Below are 21556 nucleotides of genomic sequence, written 5' to 3' on the forward strand. Positions count from 1 at the left end.
GGGGGCACAGCCCACCATCCCTTATGGGAGTCAAACCGGCAACCTTGTGGTTGAGAGCTGGTGCTCCAGCCAACTGAGCCATCTGGCCAACCGGGAGCTGAGTGGCAGCTCATTTACTTCATTCTAGTTGCAGAGGGTGCAGGCGCAGCTCTCTGGCCCATGTGGGAATCGAACCGCAGCCCTATTGCCCAGAGCTTGAGCTCTAACCAACTGAGCCACCCATCCGCCCCCAGAATGCCATTCTTGCATCTGCTGTTTTTCAAGTCTCTTTAGCTCAAAATAGTCTATATACCAAACTGGAATATTTGGGGGAGGCATGTCCTGACCCCCTCAGTGTACAGTTTGGTGGCACTAAGTGCATTCATATTGTTGTGCAACCATCACCATCATCCATCTCTAGACCTTTTATTCCTCCAAACTGACACTCTATCCCCATGAAACACTCACTTTCCCATTCTCCTCTCCCAGCCCCTGGGAACCACCCTCCTACTTTCTGTTTCTATCAATTTACCTCTTTTAGGGACCTCATATAAGAAGAGTCATATAAGATTTGTGCTTTTGCATCTGGCTTATTTCACTGAGCATAATGTCTTCAAGGTCCATCCGTGTTGTAGCAAGTATCAGAATTCCTTCTTTTTTAAGGCTGAATAACACTCCATTCTCTGGAAAGACCACATTTGCTTATCTGTTCATCTGTGAATGACCACTTAGGTATTTCCACCCTTTGGCTACTGTGAATAATGCTGCTATGAACATGGGTGGACACATATTTCTTCAGGTTGCAGCTCTCAGTTCTTTGGGGTGTGTCCCCAGAGGTAGAGTGGCTGTCCTTTTCTTTTACAGCTCTTCATTCCGGTGACAGTTTTCATACAGCTGTTTGTGTGGTTCCTCTGAGGGCAGGGGCGTCTCTGTTTGGGTCCCTCACCACTGTATCCCTAGCCAAGCACAGTGCCCCACACTGGATAAATATTTTTGAACGAGTGAGTGCAAGTTTCCAGTCGTAGTGGGTGGGGCAACATGTAGTGTCCTGGCAAACTTAGGTCTGGTTCGTCTCAGTGCCTGAAGAACAGACTCAGGGACCTCCTGAGGACTGGCAAATCTGCCAAGAGTATCAATTTTATTCACTTATTCAGAGGAAGAATAATAATAATAACAATAACTCTTATTGAAAGCTCACTCTATGCCAGGATCTGTGCCAAGCACTTTGGTTAAATTATCTCATTCAGTTCTCAAAATCATGCAATGCGTTCTATTCTTATCTCTTTTTTATAAGTGGGGAAACCAAGGCACGGAGGGGCTAAGTACCTTGCCTAAAGGTACACAGCTAGGAAATGGCTAAAGTGAACTATTTAGCCAAGACACTCTGATTCCAGAACTCACACACAAAACGATTGTTCAGTGCTGGGACAGAAAAGCATTGTATTTATATATATATATATATATATATATATATATATATATATATATATATAAATTATATATATAATATATTATATATATGTATTAAAGCAAAATCAGAGATATTATGGAGTAAAATTCAAAATTTTAATGTCATTTAAAGGTAAAATACACAGGATATCAAAGCATATTTCCTGCCTCCTTCGTGCTTGGTTTCATGTACTTCTGAGTCTGGGTGTGATCTCCTGTCTGGGCCCTTCCCTGAGGGCACTGGGGAAGGAGATGGAAGCTTCCACCCTGAGTGAAGCTGATGAGAACCACCCAGGGCCTCCAGCAGTTTCTATGCATCTTCCAGAAGATGTGACTGTGCAGAAAAAGGTGTGACCGACCTCGTGTTCCTGATTTTGAACGTTGGCATCACAGGGTGTGTGTTGGGTGTGGGGGTGAATGCAACACAGACCCTGCAACTAAATGCTGTTTCCCTCCCTGGGGAAAACCCAGCACGGCCCAGCAGAGCCTCTGCAGACCTCAGCCCCACCCAGCTCAGCCCCATCTTCCTGGCCAGTCCTCTTGTTTGACCGCAGGCTGTGTCCAGCCTCACCATGTGCCTGCGAGGAAGGGAGGTGAAGGAAGGCACTTCTGTGAGTGTTTCTTAGGAGGGGCTGGAGGATGGGGATGAGCAGGGAGGGAAGAGGATGGTCTGCCTCTGCCCTCCTGGTGTGTGAAAAGTGGCTGGGAGCAGTGAGGGGTGCACGACCCAGCACTGCAGCTGCCAGGAGGGAGCGATGCTGAAGTCCACTGCTCAGTCTGTTGTTTGGAACTCCAAGAGCCTGTTTTCCCACAGAAACAAAGCTCAAGTGGAGGTTGGCTCCCTGCCTGGCCCAAAGGAGCCAGATTCAGCTAATAGCGACACAGCCTCAGAAGACCCTTCACGTTCTCTGCCATTGTATTGTCTGTGACTGGCAGGGGTTCTGGCTGGAGCTTGGGAGACCACATATCCTGGAGCAGCTCCACCAAGTGCTCTGGTGGCCATGGAAACTGGGGCCCTGCAGAGGACAGATCTTATACAGGCAACAGCACTGGGAAGCGGCTGTGTGTGTGTGTGTGTGTGTGTGTGTGTGTGTGTGTGTGTGTTTAGACATTTCTAAGCACAGGACACACCTAAGCCATGGAGCATGGAGCGAGCAAGTGTCCTGGATTGGGCAGCTTTGGGCAGCTCTTACACGTCTCTGTGCCTCAATGTCTTCATCTTGAAATAATTATCATAGGTTTGGACTAGATTGGTGGGTTTCTAACATTTTTTTCTTTCTTTCTTTTTTTTTTTTTTTCAATTTTATTGGGTAACTATGCTTTTTCCGGGATCCATCAGCTCCAAGTCAAGTCGTTGTTTTCAATCTAGTTGTGGAGGGCGCAGCTCACTGGTCCATGTGGGACTTGAACCAGTGATCTTGTTGAGGGCACGCGCGCTAACCAGCTGAGCCATCCGGCTGCCCCATATGCATTTTTTTTCTTTTTATCAGCTTTTTCAAGCAATCTTGGGTAAAATCTGCTCCAATGAAAGTGTTGGCAGGAGTGGTGAGGGGCTAGCTTCCCCCTCTATTTCCCCTTCCCACCCTGCCAGCCTGCCCCCTGCCCTTGTACCTCCTTGGAACTCCAGGTCTTCTCAGAGCATATTTGAAAGGTCACTGGACTGGATTCATACACATGAATAGAGAGACATACACCCAGGCAGACACACAGACGTACACACTAACACACACACAGATACACACACACTGCATCCAGACACTTACGCAGATGCACAAACACAGACACACATCGTCCCTCCAGCTCTAGAAGCAGCCTAGAGTCACAGAGGAAGTGCAGGCTTGTGGGTAACACTCCAGAATGGGGATAACACTGAGACCTGGGGTCTGGCTCACCCAACCGGCCCCTGGCTAGCTGTGCCCTGGGGGAGCCAATCTGCTGGTTGGAACTGTGAAGCTGTAACGCTGGGATTGGGGGTGAAGATGCACAAAGTTCCATGACCCTTTAGAAGCTGGAAATCACTTTGCAAGTGGCAGGGATGCTGTGGTTGCAGATTGACCAGTCAGGCCTGAACTCCAACCAGGAAGCACCAGTCCTTGGCTGTCTGGCTCACATTCTGTGACATGACAGGGCCCTACAGGGTCAGGGACCAGAGGGTTCTCTGCAAGGGAAGTGTGTGGGGTGGGCAGTGCCAAGCTGGGGGAGGAAGAAATGAGACAGAGTGGGTGGTGCTATGGTGGGAGGGGCTCTGTGAAATGTAGGAGGCGCACAGCAGGTGAGGGGACTCTAGGAAGCCCTCGTTGACAGTCACAGAGTAGGCCCCCCGCCATGGGCCCCAGTGCCTGGGTGAGCTGGGGGCCCTAGGCTGCCAAGGGAACCTTGCTTTGAACACAAAGCACCGGAGCAAGGAGGCCCTGCCCGGAAAAAACAACATCCTGGCTGCAGGGGCAGAAGCGGGGCTCTGTGGGAGGGGCTATTTTTAGCTGCAAAGGCAGCCAGGGCAGGACTTGTACGGCCTTGCTCTCTAGCTGCATAACTCACCCATTGTCCTGTCTGACCTTGGCCATGTGCTGAGAGGCCCTGTCTGCCCTTGCCTTCCCTCGGGCCTTCTCTGGCATGCCTGGGCCATAAAGCACCAAGGGAGGAGCGGGCTGGCCTGGAAACACACTCGCCCTGTAGCCTCAGGGAGCAAGCCTTCCCCTAGAAAGCAGAATTGGGGCATCCTAGGCAGGGATGGGGATTCTGGGGCAGCAGGGGGCACTGGGCCTTCCTGAGAGAGAAGCAGCTCTGCTGGGGTACAGGGCATGGGTCTCCCCATCCTGGAGGCTGAGCACTGTTCCAGCCACACAGCTGGGTGTGGAGACGTGAGGCAGATTCCAGAGGAGGACATAGGTCCCTTTACTGTACGTGTTCTCGCCTCCAGCCACACGGTGGGCCAGCTCAGTCACAGCCTTCATAGGTTGAGAAGGTGTGTGTGTGAAAGAAACTCTAGTTCTCAGACTTTCTTGCCCACGTCCAGGAGGGAGTGGTGCTCTGCTCCTGGGGGGAAGTGATGTCTGCACTTAATCCTGGGCACAAACACTATAAGGCAGGGCCAGAACTAGGCTGTGGCCTGGAGGATGAAAATAGCTGATGGGAACCAGGACAGCCAAAGCAAACACTTGGGCAGCCAGAGTGACTGGGGCTGGACCCCCATGGGAGAAGCCACCTCTAGCTGCCTCTTCCCAGAACCAGGGAGTAGGTCTGCCCCAAAGGGCCCAGGCTCTCCCTCCCAACAGGGATCCTGGCACCAGGGGCCCCATTCCCTTCTCCTTAAGAGAGGCTCTTAAAAGATAAGAAATACGAGGAATTCTTGGTGGGTGAAGGATAGGAAAGGGAGTCTTTCATTCAACACGTTTATTAAGCACCTACTATGTGCCAGGCACTGTCCTAGGAATCTAGAAAAGTAGGGGTTCTGTCCTCCTGGATCTGTCCCAGCTGTGGCTCCCTGTCCTGGAAACAAGGCCTGTGGGGGAACAGGGTCATTTGAAGGGGTCTGGGGAGCCTGTTCCCTGGGAGGTGGACGGCCAAGTGTATGGCAGGCAGAGGCCTCTAGAAGTGAGATGGCTGGTGCCTTCCCTGGGCAAGCCGAGGGTGCAGAGACACAGGGTACCCAGGAGCTGCGACAGCCGCAGGAGTCCCAGGCCCCCTGCATCACCTCCTCTTCAGCACAGATATGCAGGACTTCTTGAGGGGCCCGATCTGCAGATGGGCGTCCACACTCTCCAGGAAGAAGGCAGGCTTGAGCCTGCTCGCAAAGAGCCCCGAAAAGTGGCTGTCCAGGCGGCTCTGGAAGGGGTCAATGGGGGAGGCTGGGGGACCACTCCGCCGGGCCCGGGTCGCCTTCAGCCTCCGCAGAAGGCTCATCTTGCCATCCCGTACGGCATAGAAGACCAGGGCTCGGTCGGCGTATTCCAGGCAAATCCCGACCGTGGGAGAGAAGGGGTGAGGCAGAGTCGCCTCCAGCCCATGGAACCAGACCGAGAAGTTGCGTCCATTCCACTGTAGGCAGCAGGAGTGGGCATTGCGGCCAAGCCGGCCCCGGTCATAGGGCTCTTGTGGGGAGAAGTCTTCAGCCATGACCCCCACGCTGACCCAACCTTCAATGATCTCCACCTCCCAGTAGTACGTGCCCCGGTCCATGGCACCCTCGCCCAGCACCTGCTCACAGTGGGTGAAGCGGGTGGGCGACTCAGGGTAGTTGATGGGACATAGCACCCTTTTCACACCTTTGGTTCCAAACAGCTGCAGGAACTTGTCTGCCGTGTCACTATCCAGGTCCACGATGTAAGCAACTGCTCCCAGGGAGGGAAAAGAGACGCAGGGCTCAGGGCCAGGCTCAGATGGGACGGCCCCTTCCCTATGTACCCACCTCCCCAAACACAACCTCTCCTCATCTTTGCAACCAGAACAACTCATCCTTGCTGGAGAGCTACCCATGAGCTGGCCTAGTTCAGCCAATGAACAAGGGAGGGGAATCCAAGAGCTCCTGTGCCAGGGTCCGGCCCGGCAGCCATCGGAGGGCCCAGTGTCTACTTACACTTGAGGAAGTAATCCCTGGAGGCCTCACTCTCCAGGTGGCCGGTGCTATCAGGATCCTGGGACTCAGCATCTGCTACAGAAGATGAGACACTGGGGAGGGGGGTCTCCCCAGCTACCTGGGGCTGGGTGCTATGCAAGGTGCCCCCTGCAGCTGTGACCCCAATTGCCTCTGCCCCCCAATTCCTCCCAGCATCCCCAGTCTCCTGGGACAGGCACACACCCAAATATGGCACCCTGTGTTCATATGCATGCCTGGTCCTCAGGTACTCCCCCTGCTCCAATTGACCCCGGACCCCAGCCCCTCTGAAGCTAGAGGGTGGGCTAGGAGAAACCCCCTCTGCCCTGTAGCCTGTGGCCAAAGGGGCTGACTGGTCATTATAGGGTGGTGGTTCCAGTCACTGGCAAGATTTGGGTCCCACCCTGCACCAGGCACACAGTTTCCATCCTCCACTCCTGAATGGGCACCCGGCCTGGGGGCCTGTGAGGGAAGACTGGGGAACAGTGAGTCACTTGGAGGAGGCACCCACCTTCCATGCCGAGCTTCTGCAGCCCGTCCTCGTCACCGCTCAGCCCCCGCAGCTGCTCCCACTGGCTGGCGCAGGCCACAGTCAGCACCTCTTTCACTGCCCTCACAGCTTGGGATGACTTAGTGAAGCTGAGCTCCCTTGGGGGAGTGGGCCCAGGGCCGCACCCCTCCTCCAGGGCCAGCCTGAGTGCCAGGAGCTCCTGTGCCAGATAAATGCCCAGTGAGGCCCCGCTGGCCATACGTCCTCCCAGCTGGGGGGAGACAGCTCTGCCAGGAACTGTCTGGTTCCACTGTCTTCTCCTCCCTCTGTTTCCTGCCTGGCCCCCACCCCACCCCACCCCACAGGCCCTCTCTGCTCCGAAGAGCTGCTTTTACCTGTAGGAAGCTGACTGAGTCGGCCTCAGGGACCCGACTGAGGTTGAGGCGGGCCTGGCTTAGCCTGCTGCGCTGTTCCTCCTGCTTCCGCAGGTCGCCCTGGGAGCGGCTCAGCATGGTGGCCTCCCCCTCCTCGATGAAGCCCAGCACCTCCTTCTGGAACCCCTGCAGGGTGGCTGCAGCTTCCGCAAACAGCCTGCTCACCCTCTCCCGTTCTGCCCCGGCTGCGCTCTGTGCAGGACGACAGTGGGGGCAGCAGTGAGGGCCAAGAACATCATTGTTTGGGCCCCATCCTTCCCAGACCCCACTTTCCCAACCTGCCCTGTTGGGGAGACAGAGGGTCCAGCTCGAGCTGCCCTGGGTCTATGTCAAGTTAGGGGAGAGGCTCATGCTCAGTGGGCCGGGCAATGCCCTGAGCACAGGCTTTCTTGGACTGGACTGGATCACGACACTGCCAGGAGCCTACGGCAGGAGGGGACGGGGTTAGGGTGTGGTCTGCCCCCGATGAGGGCCACTGTACTGACCTTGATGAGGCCACTGTACTGACCTTGACGAGGCCACCGTACTGACCTTGATGAGGCCACTCTACTGACCTTGATGAGGCCACTGTACTGACCTTGATGAGGCCACTCAGAACTTTGGGCTGCTCAGTCTGTGGATGACACCCTTCATGAGGACAGGGTCTGGCAGAGGCTACAGCCCTGCACTGGGGTCCCAGACCTCACCAAGGGGTGGGAGAGGGTGACCCAGGAGTGGTATCTGTGCACAGGTGGGACTGGGAGTGGCCATGATGTCCCACATTATGCCAGCGGTTCCTCAAGCCCAGGCTGGTGTTATTCCCAAACGCCCAGGGAGAATGCAGGTTGGCTGTGGGTTGTCCGCCTCCCTTCTCTGACCAGTGGGCCAGTACAGGGCCATCCACGGTCCTCAGTGTTGCTCACATTCATCTGGGAACTTCCATCAGAAGGGAAGAGGCACAGAATGAGAGGGGCTGCACAAGAGGCAATCAGCTGATCTGGGGATCTCTGTCCCCAAAGACTCTGTGCCCCCAATCCAGGCTTGAAAAATGGGGATTCCGGGCAAACCCCCTGGGTCTTATGAGTCACCGCTTCAGGCAGGAGAGACGGAAAATCCCAAGGCTGAGGCGCCAAGACTGGGCTGGAGGCCAAAGGAAACTGGGGGAGGAGGCAGCCCGCCCAACTGCGCGCATATGCTCTAACCACGGCCCCCCGGAACAGCTGGACAGAGCGGTCTGTGTGCTCAGCCGCGCTCAAGTGGCCTGCCACACCCATCTAAACCTCCTGCCTCAGGCCTGGGCACATCTGAGCTGGGACCCGCATGAGCCCGGCAGGCGCATCAGCCACGCTGCAGGTACCAGACGCCCAAGATCCTGGCTCCATGCTGCCTTAGATCCGCACCGCCCGCTGGGGCTTCGGCTCCCTTGCCCGCCCTTCGGGTCCTTTATGTGTTCTCACTGGGTCCCCCCAGTCCCCTATCCCATCTTAAGCGGAATGACATTGTCAGGGCTGGAAGGGACAGGAAAGATCCTCAAGTTAGAGGAGGAAGTTAAGACCCAGCCCGGGAAGGTCCATGACCCTGGGCAGGCTCGAGCGGCGTGTCACCCGCCCCGGCCCGCCCGCACTCCCTGAGCCCTACCTCCTGGAGCGTGCGCTCCTGCTCCAGCGATACCAGCTCGTGGCCCCGGTGCTCCTGGGCAGCGCAGGCCTCGCACAGGCACACGCGCTCGGCACGGCAGTAGCGCTCGAGCGGCCGCAGGTGGCGTGGGCACAGGCTCTCCTCCAGCCGACGCAGCGGCGGCACCAGGCGGTGGCCGCGCAACGCGGGACTGCGCTCGTGCGGGCCCAGGTGCGCGGGGCAGAAGGAGGCGAGGCAGGAGAGGCAGGAGAGCGCAGCGGGCAGCGCGGCACCCTCGGGGCACGCGTCGCAGCGCACCGGCTCTTCACCCGCCGGCCACGGCTCGGGCGCGCAGGGAGCGGACGGCTCCGGGGCGCTGGGCGGAGCGCTGGGCGCCGAGGGCTCGGGAGCCGGGGACGGGGCCCGGGCCAAGCCGGGCCCGGGCCCGGGCCCGGAGCCCTGGCGGAGCTGCAGCAGCTCGGACAGCGTGTGGTTCTTGCGGAGCTGCAGGCCGTCGGGGAAGGGCTCCTGGCACAGCGGACAGCGGGCCGCGCCTCCGGGCCCGCCGGCGCCACCCGCGCCGCGGTGCGGCCAGAGCGTGCCCAGGCAGGCGAGGCAGAAGTTGTGGCCGCAGGGCAGCGTCACCGGCTCCCGCAGCGACTCCAGGCAGATGGGGCAGCTGAAGGGTCCGCTGCCGTCCATGGCTCCGCGGCCACCGGGCACCGCCTGTTCTGCTCCCGCCTGGGAGGGACCCGGAGCGTTCCCACCAGGGCACCGCCCCCTGGGACCGAGGCCAAGGGTCCGGCCTCCGTCTGTCCTCGGCTCGGACCGCCCCCCCAGCGCCACAGGCCTGCCCGGCGGTCCCGACACCCGGCCCCAGCTCAGTCCGTTCCGGGCCTCCTCTGGGCCCCGCCGGATTCCGAGCGGATCCTGGGCGATGGTCCCTCCTGGGTCAGCGGGTGTGAGGGGAGGGCTCTGCTGAAAGGGGTGTGAGAGAGGGAGGAAGGCAGAGAATGGAGGGAGGACACACTGGAAGGAAGGTGGGAAGGAGTTCATCCCTCTGTTACCCCTCCAACCCTCCCCCACCCATGGCCAGGCCTGGGGATCCCAAGGCCACTGTGTCACGCCAGTACCTTCCTCCTGCAGACTTCTCTGCACCGTTAGAAAAGCTCCTGAGCTGCTGACTGCAGAGAAAAATAACTGCTGATGTATGCATGTGTTTGCCCCTTAGCACTCTGTTTACCCCCAGTGGGGAACTTGGACTTTTCTAAACCTGAAATGGGAAGTTGATGTCACCCTCCAAGTCTTTGGTCTGAGGAATTCAGTTCCAGGCCATGCACACTCACGGGCACCTATGGTGTGCCTGGGGCCCGGGGTGGAGGTTCCCTCAGTGGAGGCATTTGTTAAGACTCATCTTACTATGCGCTTAAAAAGCTGCATTTTAATCCATTAGTCCATGCTGATCTAAATAAATGACTGGATAAATAAATACTGGGGGAGAATAGACACATTTTCCATTCAGAAGAATTGCAAATAATTTTTGTAGATACTCCGAGGTGGCACATAACCTCCCACTCTTTAAGAGTGGGCTGTGCATAGTAACTTTCTTCCAAAGGGAGCAAAAGAGTAACTCTACAGTGGAGAAATCTGACAAATACTACCTCAGCCAGGTGACCAAGGTCAACATCAAAATGGTAAGTCGTATTGGTAGTAAGCTCCCTCGAGATGATGTGGTCTTCCTCTTCAAAAACCCACCAACCCATTCCAATTATGACTAAAACATCAGACAAACCCCAGTTGAGGAACAGTCTATAAAATACCTGATCAGTTCCTCTGGACACTGTCAAGGTCATCAAAAACAAGGGGAACCTGAGAAACTCACAGCCAAGAGAAGACTAAGGAGACATGACGACTAAATGTGATGTGTATCCTGGATGGGCTCCTGAAAAAAGGACATTAAGGAAAACAGTAAGGAAATTTGAATAAATTACGGAATATACTTACTGAGAATGTATCAATATTGGCTCTAATTGTGACAAGTAGGCATACCACATTCATATACAATGATAACAAAAGGGGAAACTGGGAGTGAGGTATATGGAAACTCTGATTATCTTTGCAACCTTTCTGTAAATATATAACTATTCTAAAATTAAAAGTTTATTTTAAGAATGTAGAATAATGGAGGCAAGTCTTCCTATCCTGAGGACCATGGACCTCCCGCTGATGAGACCCCGAAGTGGAAAGAATAAAAGGGTGGTCCATCTAGAGTTGGGGCTTCACCTTTCTCACCGGGACGCTTCTTGAAGCCTGGTGCAGCTTTTCAAAGTAATGCTTTTAAATGCATCAAATTAAATGCATCAAATTCCATGGAAACCAATTACATTGAAACACAGGTACAAAATATTGAGGAAACAACTTTGTGATAAAGTGATATATGTGTTTCTTTAACACAATAAATAACAAGATCTGATGGGGGCCTAACAATTACTGTATTTTTTAAACAGTGATGAACATACGTGTTATTTCAAGTTCTCTGTCACCACTGCCCCATGCTATGAAAATATCTGTAATTTCTATTGATGACAAGTCACAGGTATTGCTAATAGCATTGTGATGTGTCTTCTCCATTCATAATAGAAAGAAATGCTAAATTTCAGCTAAAGAACCATGAAAATGAAGCCAGAATCCAACCCCCGCCCCTGCCTCCAGAACTCCAGGTTAAGAATGTCTAATTTAGAAAGATGCTGTGCAGAGCCTCCTGACATCTTCCCTGGAAGGAGGGAAGAAAACTAAGATCTATTAAGTATTAAAAGAGGTGCAGTCTATATCTGGGGGATTTATGGGAAAGGAGGGGAGGAATTGTGGAGGCCCGCGTGGAGGAAGTGGCATGTGAGCTGGGCTTTCGCAGACTGCTAGGACTTAGGCATGCATAATAGACGGTGGGAAAGATCTTCGGGCAGAAGGAGTAGCAGAGGGAGATGGCCTGGGTGTGCCTGCTTTGGCAGGAAGGGGGATAATGAGTTCCATACGTTGGTTTCCACAAGGAATACTTGCTCATGACCATCCCTTTTGTACCAAGACCCAGTTACAGTTCAGAGGCTCAGACAAGGGCGCCACCCCACTCCTTAGCTTGGAAGCCAGGCTGCCTGGGCTTGCTGAGACCACAGACCAGCCTGATTCTGGAGGGGAGAGTGGTACCTTTTGGATTAGGGGGTTCTCAGGGGGAAGTCCCAGCCAACCCTCTGCTCCCCACCTCACATCCTGTTCAGGAAGATCTGCTCCCACAGGAAAGATTGCAATTTGTCAGAACGGTGGCATTTTGATATTTCATGTCCATTATCATAGCTTTAAAGTTGTTCCCATTAATTTAAATGAATTGGCTCTCGAGGGGTTAGCGTAACTGGCATTTCTGAGTTCTGCTGGAGCATGTTCATGCTTGCGTCTCACTCTGCCCTTGCAAGGACTGTGTTGTGAAGGGTAGGAGATGGAATTCCAACAGGTTTCATATCTTGCCGGAGGTCACATACCTAGTCCTGCAGAGGAGGAAAATTTTAAACCCAGAAAGTGCAACCTGAAAATAATCCTAAACCTCATGTATGACCCTGTCTGACTGCAGTTTTGCTTAATTAAGAAAAGAAGTCATACAGAAACAAAAACAAACAAGCAAAAGCACTCCAGCCAATGAGAATAATTGACAAGCCATCATAGCTTTGCTTGCATCTCTGAAAGAAACTGAAATGGGACCTGAGCCGTGACCCACGGCAGCACTTCTTTTTCTTTATGCTTCTAATGTACTTTTAAAAATTGGATTTGTACTTATTTCAAAACATTTAGAGTATTTAAAAAGTAAACAATTTAATGAGGCTTACAATAATATAAACTGGCAGTCCTGTGTCCCACCTACTCCAGATTGTTGCTCCCACAGACAACCAGTCTCAGCTCTTAACTTTCTATCAGCTGTTATCTCCACATCTCTAAAGCACGTGCTCAGGAGCCTTGAACCTCTGTGTGGATGTCGTGCTTGCATTTCTGGAGATTTAGATTCTTTATCAACGCTCTTTTGTGTTGAATTCTATTGCTTGGATCCTGGGTCTTCTTTCCCTTCACTGATTTACTTCTTAATTTTTGAAAAGTCCTTTTTCTGGGAACTTCTGGAGAACGTGCCTGCAAAAGTCTTTGTTCAGGCTTCATCCTTGATTGACAGCTTTGGCTGGGTATGGGATTCTAGAATGGAAATCCTTTTTCCACAGAATCTCAAAGGCCTGGCTCCATTGTCCTCTAGCTTCCATTCCCATGTTACTTGAAATCACGTTTCCTGAAGTTGCCAGGCTGCTCCCTTCCTTCCTTTCCTGCCTGGGAAAGAGTAGTCTCTCCTCTCCACCCTCAACTCTGGCCTCCAACCCAGCTCCCACCAACTCCATTGGCCCCTAAGGCCCTTGTCTTTTAAAATCTCTCCTGGTCTTCCCTATCCTTGCTCTGTGTGCCCATTCTCACAGAAGCCCAGAAAATGGGGGGTGGGGGGCCAGAAATGCTGGGAATACACACAGGCTGTTCAAACGGTACACTCTGAAGTCTATACCTTTTCCTTCTATATCAATGCATTTTTCCTGGAGAGGAGATGGAGAATTCTGTCAGAATCAAGTGGGCTGAGTGAATTTAATGTGTAGTACCTTTCTGAGAGATTTGTAACTGCTTGTCCCCACACCTAGAGAAGCATTGTCCCATTGCACATGCCATAAAATGGCAGTAGCATCTTATCATATGAAATAAAGGTTAATAGTCACAATACAGAACATGCCACAGAACAATATGCAAAGGACCAACAACTTGAAAAAAAGTAAATTCATAGAATAAATGACCCAAAATGCTTCTCACCATGAACAAAGAAAGGGGGCCAGTCTTCCTTTCTCTGTCCCTTTCAGAGTGTGGGCTCAGCCAGCTGGACACACATTGGGTCTTTGGGATCAGGAGGGATGGTAGGAATCTGCATGCGGGGGCAGCCAGCAATGACGGCCACCTGGCTAGCCCAATCCTGCTTCCTACCCCACTGGGCTTTTGGCTCCTGCCCTTCACCCAGCTGTTCAGCTAGGTCCCGACCATCTCCTGTCACTCGGCTGGGCTGCCCAGTGTTAGAACCCCCTTGTCATGTTTGGGGAACTCCTCACCTGAGGAATCTTACTGGAAGCTGCTCGCCCAGGCTGCATCAGTCAGAGGCCTGGCCCTATCCTTGAACAGAGAGCCACACTGCAGAGGAGCATGGCCACAAGGTGGAGTTTGCAACTGTGGCAGTGACCGAGGCCAGGCTGCAATGTGGGAGGGAGACATAGTTTTCACAGATTTAAAAATATTTTGTATTTTTTTGAGTATGTGGTTTTGCATGTTATCCTTCAAAAACCTTTCCATGTGAAATACATGTAAATACATGAGTATGTAAAACCTGTACGTATGAGAGTATAAAATCTGTATGCACAGTATAAAAAGTTATAAAGCAAACACCCTTGTAATCACCACCCAGATCAAGAATTGGGACGTTTTCAGTAACAAAATTGCAGCTGCCCTGACCCGGCAGCTCCACTTCCAGAAACACAAGCAAAAACGTGTGCAGGAATCTTCACGGAAGCACGTGGTGAGTGTCAAAAGCCAAAATAAAAGGACCTCGAGCTGGGCTGGCACCTATATATATCACTGCACGTAATCCCCACACCCATGTAGGGATGCCCGGGCCAAGGCTTGGCGACAATGTGGCTGGTGTGATGGGGGGCGGTGGCGGGGTCCGGTGCAGGGAGCAACCTGACTCAAGCTTGCCTACGGACATGGCCGTAAACATGGCCAAAGCTTTCTGCTCAAAAATATTCATCACGGCAGGGGCCAGCCCGGTGGCTCAGGCGGTTAGAGCTCCATGCTCCTAACTCTGAAGGCTGCGGGTTCGATTCCCATGTGGGCCAGTGGGCTCTCAACCACAAGGTTGACGGTGCAATTCCTCGGTTCAATTCCTCGAGTCCCCCAAGGGATGGTGGGCTCCACACCCTGCAACTAAGATTGAACCCAGAACCTTGAGCTGAGCTGCCACTGAGCTCTCGGATGGCTCAGTTGTTGGTTGGAGCGCAGGCTCTCAACCACAAGGTTGCGGGTTCGACTCCCACAAAGGATGGTGGGCTGTGCCCCCTGCAACTAGCAATGGCAACTGGACCTGGAGCTGAGCTGCGCCCTCCAGAACTAAGACTGAAAGGACAACAACTTGAAACTGAACAGCACCCTCCACAACTAAGATTGAAAGGACAACAACTTGACTTGGAAAAAAGTCCTGGAAGTACACACTGTTCCCCAATAAAGTCCTGTTACCCTTCCCCAATAAAATCTTTAAAAAATATATATATTCATCACGGCAATATTTTTATAGCCCCAAATAAAACCATTAAAGTGTCCACTAATTCAGGTAAATAAATCCTGGTCGTCACCAGAATGACTGATTAAATGGTCATCATTCAGGGGAAATTTTTAATAATATGAAAAATGCTTACATTAAAGAAAAATGCAGAAAACACAATTGTCTATGGAATTCAGTCAGAAAGATGTGCAAAATCAAAGACTAAAATATACCAAAATGTTAAGAAAGAAAAGGAGATAAAAATCACTTTTCTCTAGGAATGGTTTGTGGTTCGCTGCCCCACACTCTGACGCTCCTTTGGTCGACACTGTCTCGGTGGGACGGACACTGGAGCTGGTAAGTAGCCCATTTTGCTGCACTGTGGTGTGTGCAGCACTGCACGTGCTCTCCTGTAGGAGCAGGAGCTCGTGGACGCTGCACTAGCCTCTGAGGCCCAGGCAGCACCTAGAAAGGGGCCCTGCTTAGGGCAGGGTCCTCCCATTTTATTCCATTCCTAGTCCGTCCCCTTCAAAGATGCTGGAAAAGTAAACCCCAGTTTGGGGGTTACCCCTCCACCCCTGCAAGTGGCCCAGCCTGGTCCTGAGTCAGTCTTCTGGCCAAGAGCTGGTCCCATTGTAGCTGTGGCCTCAGGTCCCCAGGCCAGCTCTTGGGGGCACCTGTTTCTAGCCCGGAGTTCCTCAGCTGAGCTCCGAGGCCTCATCCTGGAGCCCTGGAAGGAGCTTGGCCTCGGGCCGATGGCACAAGTTCAGGGTCCTACCTTCCAGGAGCCAGAAGATGGGGTAGAGGGGCCGGGTGAAGATGGCATGAAAGGTATGCAGGGGCTGGGTCTCAGGCTCCAGGCTATAGAAGGTGAGGCAGCCAGAGACCAGGTCCAAGTCCATGCCCAGGAGATTCCCTGACACGCTTGGGAGGCGCTGGGCCTCCCCATTGTGCCAGGCCTGGGCGCTATCCTCCTGAATGCAGAGGCCCCAGGAGCTGGGCCCACGGCCAATATTGTCTGTGTAAGTCCCCAGCTTGCGCCGCGTCAGTTCTGGGTAGGCGACGCCCAGTGTCACCGAGTGGTTAGATGTGCGCACCTCCCAGTAGTGGCGCCCAGACTGGAAACTCTGGGCGCACTGCACCTGCCAGAGCTCGAAGCTGTCTGGCCCGGCCAGCTCCCGGGGCTTTCGACGGTGCTTTACCTGCTGGTCCTGTTGAGACAGGTAGAGGTGTCGGTTGGCACTGTCTGGATCAAAGGTCAGATTGCGATAATCTGTTGGGGGAGAGAGGTGATAAGACAGGTTTGGGTAAACAGGACCGAACCTGGGGGGGGCAGCCATTGACTGGGGGTGGGGAGCTCCAACTTCAATTTACATAACACACGCAAAGGTTGCGATAACAAATTTAACTGCACCTTCCCCCACCCCAACAGACAAAGCTGAACACAATAGAAGATTCCACTACCCGCCAACTCAAATCATATCCTGGTTAGAAAATATACGAGGTCGGACAATTAAATTCACAAACTTGTTACAACTATGTTGCTAACCTTTTTTGATATCAGAGGGATTATTCATTATGAATTTGTACCAACTGGACAAACCGTTAACCAAGTTTACTATTTGGAAGTGCTTGAAAGGCTGCATGAAAAAGTTAGACGACCTGAACTTTTCGCCAACAATTCATGGGTCTTGCATCATGACAACGCACCAGCTCACACGACACTATCTGTGAGAGAGTTTTTAGCCAGTAAACAAATAACTGTATTGGAACACCCTCCCTACTGGCCTGATCTGGCCCCCAATGACTTCTTTCTTTACCCGAAGAGAAAGGAAATATTGAAATGAAGACATTTTGATGACATTCAGGGCATCAAAGGTAAATACGCTGACAGCTCTGATGGCCGTTCCAGAAAAAGAGTTCCAAAATGGCTTTGAAAGGTGGACTAGGCACTGGCGTCAGTGCATAGCTTCCCAAGGGGGGTACTTCAAAGATGACCATAGTGATATTCAGCAATAAGGTATACAGCACTTTTTCTAGGGTGAGTTCGCGAACTTAATTGTCATACCTCATAAAACCCCAGCTAAACAGAAACCCGCTGCAACTGTCTACTCTAGACTCTACCCCCAGCAACCCTTCTGCTGGTGTTTCTCTTCTTAAATAAACTTTCTAACTTCTATTTGTTCATGACTCAATAATTCTTTCACAACCCATGAGCGAGCAACACAAGATGACCCGAAGATGAGAGGGCAGGATGCCTGCACACATCCACCCGCCTGTCCCCAGAGGGGAGAGAGCAACTGAAACCTTGTTGCCAGAACGCTAAACGTCTACTACGCATATTGCAAGCTGAGCGAGCACTGCATTCACGTCATCACAGCATTCAGTCCTCGAGACAACCTGAGACAGAAACTTCCAGGAGCCCCATTTCACAGATGAGAAAACTGAGGTCCAGAAAGGTAACCGAACTTGATGGTAAGTGGCAGAATCGTGACTGATCCCAGGTTTGTGTGCCTAGAATCTCCTTAAATCTGATACTGGTTCCACATGTAAGAGGCATGCATTCTGCAGCAGTTGTGCAGGTGGGCAACGCCAGACCCAGGCAAGGGCATGGACAGGACAGTCACAGCAAGTGACACACTCACACATGTAGACAAACATGCACGTATATGCACCCATATGGGTGTATAACACACACACACACACACACACACACACACACACACACACGCTGAGCCTCCTTACTTTGCCAGAGGTTCCTCCTCAGTGGACAAACTGGGGGGCTTGGGACCGGTGCCAGGGGACCTGGGACCTCTAGGGGACAAAGCAGTGTTAGGGGAGTGTGGGTAGCTCACTGGGGGGGGGGCCTGGGACCTGACTCCACTCCCACTCCCAATGGGAAGGACAGCTGGTCCAAGAGGGGTAGGGAGAGATCTGAGGTCACCTTACCCATGGGACCCAAGTCAGCAGCCTCAGCTGGTGCCCCAGGGGGGCTCCCCTTGTCCAGCAGGAGGCCACAAAGCTGGCTCAGGGACTCCTTCAGGTCACCCAGTTGCTGGTCTTCATCCCACTGTGGAGGAGTCAGTGGCCCGAGAGGCTCCGGGGGCACGAGGAACTGTGATTCCTGAGTCCCGGGGACAGCTGCAGTAAGCCTGGGCGCAAGGGGCAGGCATGCTGGCTCCCCAACCTGCTGCCCTGAGGCCTGGTACCTGCAGGAAGGTTTGGTCATCCAGCTGCTCCAGCAGGTCCCGGATCCTGCAGTCAGATCGAGCCATGGCCTCCAGGTGGCCCTGTAGTCGCTGCTCCTCGTCCTGGGCCTGCGCCAGCGCCTGTGTCTTGGCCGCCTCGATGTCCCTCAGTGCCAAGTTCCGACGCATCTCCAGGGCCTGCAGCAGGCAGCTGAACTTGCCAGAGACCATGGAGGCCAGCGTGCAGGCCGAGCTCTGGGTGGGCACAGGTGGAGCCTTGGGTGACCAGGGCCCTGCCCCATACCAAGGCAGGTCAGGGCCACAGCTGCCCACTGGGCTGAGGGGTGGGGACGTGAGGAGCCAGGGCCCCTGGAACTTCTTCCCCCTGCTCTGCACCTCACTTCATGCTTCCAGGAAGCATTTTCAAGGTAGCTCACACCTACTGCCCAGTGTCCCAGGGACCAGCTGGTGGCTGCCTGAAGGACACAACATGAAGACGTGGTGGGGACAGACAGGCCTATACCTGGATCTGGCTGCTTCGCTGTTGCAGCTCCCGTAGCTGGCTCTCAGCCTGGGTGGCCTGCTGTCGGGTGACCTCCAGCATGGCTCTCAGTCGGTCCTGTGGTGCCCACCAGGGGACGTGGGACAAGTGACAAAAGGGGCCAGGATTGGCGATGAAGTCCCCACTCAGTCACTCAACAAACAGCTGCAGATGCCATGCATACCCTTCTTGTGCCGCCCCAGGCGAGGCTGACCAGAGGGCCAGCACACAGAGCACTGGCCTTGGTCTGAGCCCCTGGAGAATTGGGTCAGAGTCCCAGGGAGGCATAAACAAAGCCCCTTCCACACCTGGAGCAGGGCAGTGCAGAAGCCTTAGGCCAAAGATCTGACTTCCAATCCCTCTTGCCATCTGAGCAACCTGGGGCAGTCCCCCCCGCCCTCTGGGCTATAACCAAACCCCGCCCCCCACACTGCCCCTAGTCAATAAATGAGAGCAATACTTCTGGCTTAGGTGGCCTTTTGGGGAAGGGGTGATGGCCCAAAGCACCAAAGCGGTTTCCGTGCCTAAGATGGGCTCTTCCAAATGCCTGGCCGGTTCTCAGCCCCAGCTTTGGGCCCCAGGGGAAGAGAGCACCACTCTTTGCTTGTGCCCCCCGCTGGCCCCCTGGAGGATCACACTGCTGTAGTCTCCTGGGAGCAAGACAAATCCCGTTCCCTGCCCTCCCTCCGGCTAGGACTTGGTTCCCTGCACCTGATCAAGAGCCTATCTTCCTTCTTCTCCACCCAGCAACACTTTAAGGTAAGGACTGCTGTAGTCCCCCCTTCACAGATGAGGAAATGGGTGAGAGATGTTGATAGTTTGGCCAAAGTCATCAGATCTTCCTAAGTCCAATGCTCCACCTTTGTCCAGACCTCGCGTAGGATGTGGGAGGGCAGCCTTTCCTGGTTCACCTTGACTCTCCTCAGAGGACACCCATCTGTCCTCTCACACCATCATTTCCTCTCCCTCTAGCAAAATCCCAGCGCCTTTGGTGCACATGCCATGTGGTTGTACCACCTACCCCCCCTCCTTTTGGCTACTAGGTCTTCGTGCCACCAGCTGGAGCATCCCCACCTCATTCTGGGACTTCCGGAGCCACAGGGATTCTCCTCCAACACTCTGGCTCTGGGTTCCTCGGCCTCCTCACTTGCAGAGCCCTTTGCTATTCACTCCCGTAAGCTCACCCTGGGCCTGTCCGCAGTTTCCAAATCTCTATTCCAACTATGTTTTCTGACCACCACCACCTTTTATCTTGGAATAAAACATTCCAAAGCCGATTCCTGCCAAAGCTGCCCGCGCAAGGGGAGAGCAGGGCGGGGGACCCCGGTGTGTCACCTCGCGCTTCCGGCGCTCAGTGTCCAGCAGCGCCCGCTCGTGGAGGCGACACTCGCGCACCGTGCAGGCGCTGCACACGCTGCGGCCCTCGGTGAGGCAGAAGAGCTCAAGCGGCCGTCCGTGCCGGGGGCAGCGCGCACGGGGGCCCAGGCCCGGGCCGGGGTCCAAGGCGGGTCCCGGGTCCCGGCCGGGGTCGGGATCGGAGGAGGGCCGAGGGCGCACCACCTCGACCACGCCGCTGAGCGCCACATTGCGGCGCAGCTCGGCGCCGTCGGGGAAGGGCTCCCGGCACTCAGGGCACGCCTTCTCCTGGTGGCCCCACCAATCCCGGATGCAGCCCCCGCAGAAGTTGTGGCCGCAGGGCAGCGTCACCGGGTCCTGGTAGAGCCCCAGGCAGATGGAACAGGTCAGCTTGTCCTCCAGCATCTGAGTGGCCATGGCAGTAGCAGTTGGGAGGCAGGCCAGAGGCGCCGGGGGGAGGGCCGGGTCTCTTAAAGGGCCCGCGAGCCTCGCGAGTGCAGCGGGGAGGAGCGAGGACTCGCCTAGGGAGACTAGCGTGACAGCCCTTCTCCGAGGACCCGGACCTGCAGCCACTCCTAGCGTCTACCGGCCGCAGCGCACCCAACCGACTCGTGCGTCTCCGCCCACGCCACGCACAAGGCCTCCCCGCCTCCATCTAGGTTCCGAGCCACCTCTGCCTGCTTCCTGCCACCCCAGGCTGGGAGTTGGGATCTGACTCTCTCTGGTCCTAGCCTGGGACCTACATCCCGTTTCCCTAGACCCTCAGGCCAGCAGCTCCGGTGCAGGGGATCCTGCCCCAGCCTCTAGACAAGAACCCCACCGGGCCTGGGGCTTCTTTCTGGTTGAGGGCATCAGGAACCTCTTCTGGGCCCATCTGAAAATCTAGTAACAGCATCTACCTCCCAGGGCTTTGGGCGGTTAAATGAGATAGTGCAGGTGGGAGTGCTTGGCAATGAGCAGGGGACACAGTGCTAAGTGCTCTCTGCTGACCTGAGGTGCTCTGCTGCACTTGTCCCTTGAGCTGTTTCAGGCATTTGCCAAACCAGGGTGCCTCCCTTCTCTAGGCTTCTCATAAACAGAGGTGGAAATTTCTGGTCACCGAGAGACGGGGACCAGTCCACGGTGTTTTTTCATACCCTTGAATAGAAACCCAAAGCGCCCTTTCACTGCACTTGCAATCCCCTGGGTGTGGCCCTCTGCTGGGAGTTCCTTGTTAGCAGGTCTAGGCTGTTCCGGCACCACTCTTCCTGGAAAAGGGGCACAAATCTTGTGACTGGCTACTGGGCAGTCTTTTCCTTCTGAGGGAAGAAAGAAATACCCTAACCATCCAGTGAGGGTGCAGCGGGGATTCCTGGAACCGAGCAGGGATGTACTCAGTCTCTGAGACCAGTGGTTGCCTGCCTGACAGGGCTTCTCATTCAAACATCTGCCCCCCCCCCCCCCCCAGGCCAGGAGCCTGCAGCACACTGTGAACAAGGGGCTGGCCAAGTGTGGGGCTGGCAGCTATCTTTCCAGAGGCCTATGGGGGCAGCCAAGACCCACGGCCTGCTTTTCTTCTG

At 54.3% G+C, this 21556-nt stretch overlaps 2 protein-coding genes and 1 long non-coding RNA gene across 4 annotated transcripts; 1 reads left to right on the forward strand and 2 right to left on the reverse strand.

The window, feature by feature from the left end:
- Positions 1-4806: 4806 nt before the first annotated feature.
- TRIM47 (tripartite motif containing 47) lies at positions 4807-9326 on the reverse strand. The gene is given in 6 exon segments (XM_074320368.1): positions 4807-5759; positions 6005-6079; positions 6534-6732; positions 6908-7276; positions 7278-7559; positions 8564-9326. Coding segments are annotated over 6 exon segments (2247 nt in total). The 5' UTR covers positions 9245-9326; the 3' UTR covers positions 4807-5118.
- Positions 9327-15023: 5697 nt separating this feature from the next.
- Positions 15024-21387, reverse strand: TRIM65 (tripartite motif containing 65). 2 transcript variants are annotated; one of them, XM_019745550.2, is made up of 6 exons: positions 19977-21383; positions 18624-18719; positions 18122-18355; positions 17862-18036; positions 17658-17726; positions 15024-16185 (listed from the first exon to the last, which is right to left on the reverse strand). In XM_019745550.2, the coding sequence occupies exons 1-6, from the start codon at positions 20412-20414 to the stop codon at positions 15611-15613; spliced, it is 1587 nt and encodes a 528-aa protein (XP_019601109.2). In that variant the 5' UTR covers positions 20415-21383; the 3' UTR covers positions 15024-15610. The 2 variants fall into 2 exon arrangements, with proteins under 2 accessions (XP_019601109.2, XP_019601110.2); XM_019745551.2 differs by lacking the exon at positions 17658-17726 and having other exon boundaries at positions 19977-21387.
- LOC141568960 (uncharacterized) lies at positions 18713-19918 on the forward strand. The gene is made up of 2 exons (XR_012492298.1): positions 18713-19400; positions 19685-19918. It is a non-coding gene; the product is annotated as an uncharacterized LOC141568960 (long non-coding RNA).
- Positions 21388-21556: the final 169 nt, after the last annotated feature.

This window comes from Rhinolophus sinicus, linkage group LG15, assembly GCF_036562045.2.
Source record: "Rhinolophus sinicus isolate RSC01 linkage group LG15, ASM3656204v1, whole genome shotgun sequence".
Classification (NCBI taxonomy): Eukaryota; Metazoa; Chordata; class Mammalia; order Chiroptera; family Rhinolophidae; genus Rhinolophus; species Rhinolophus sinicus.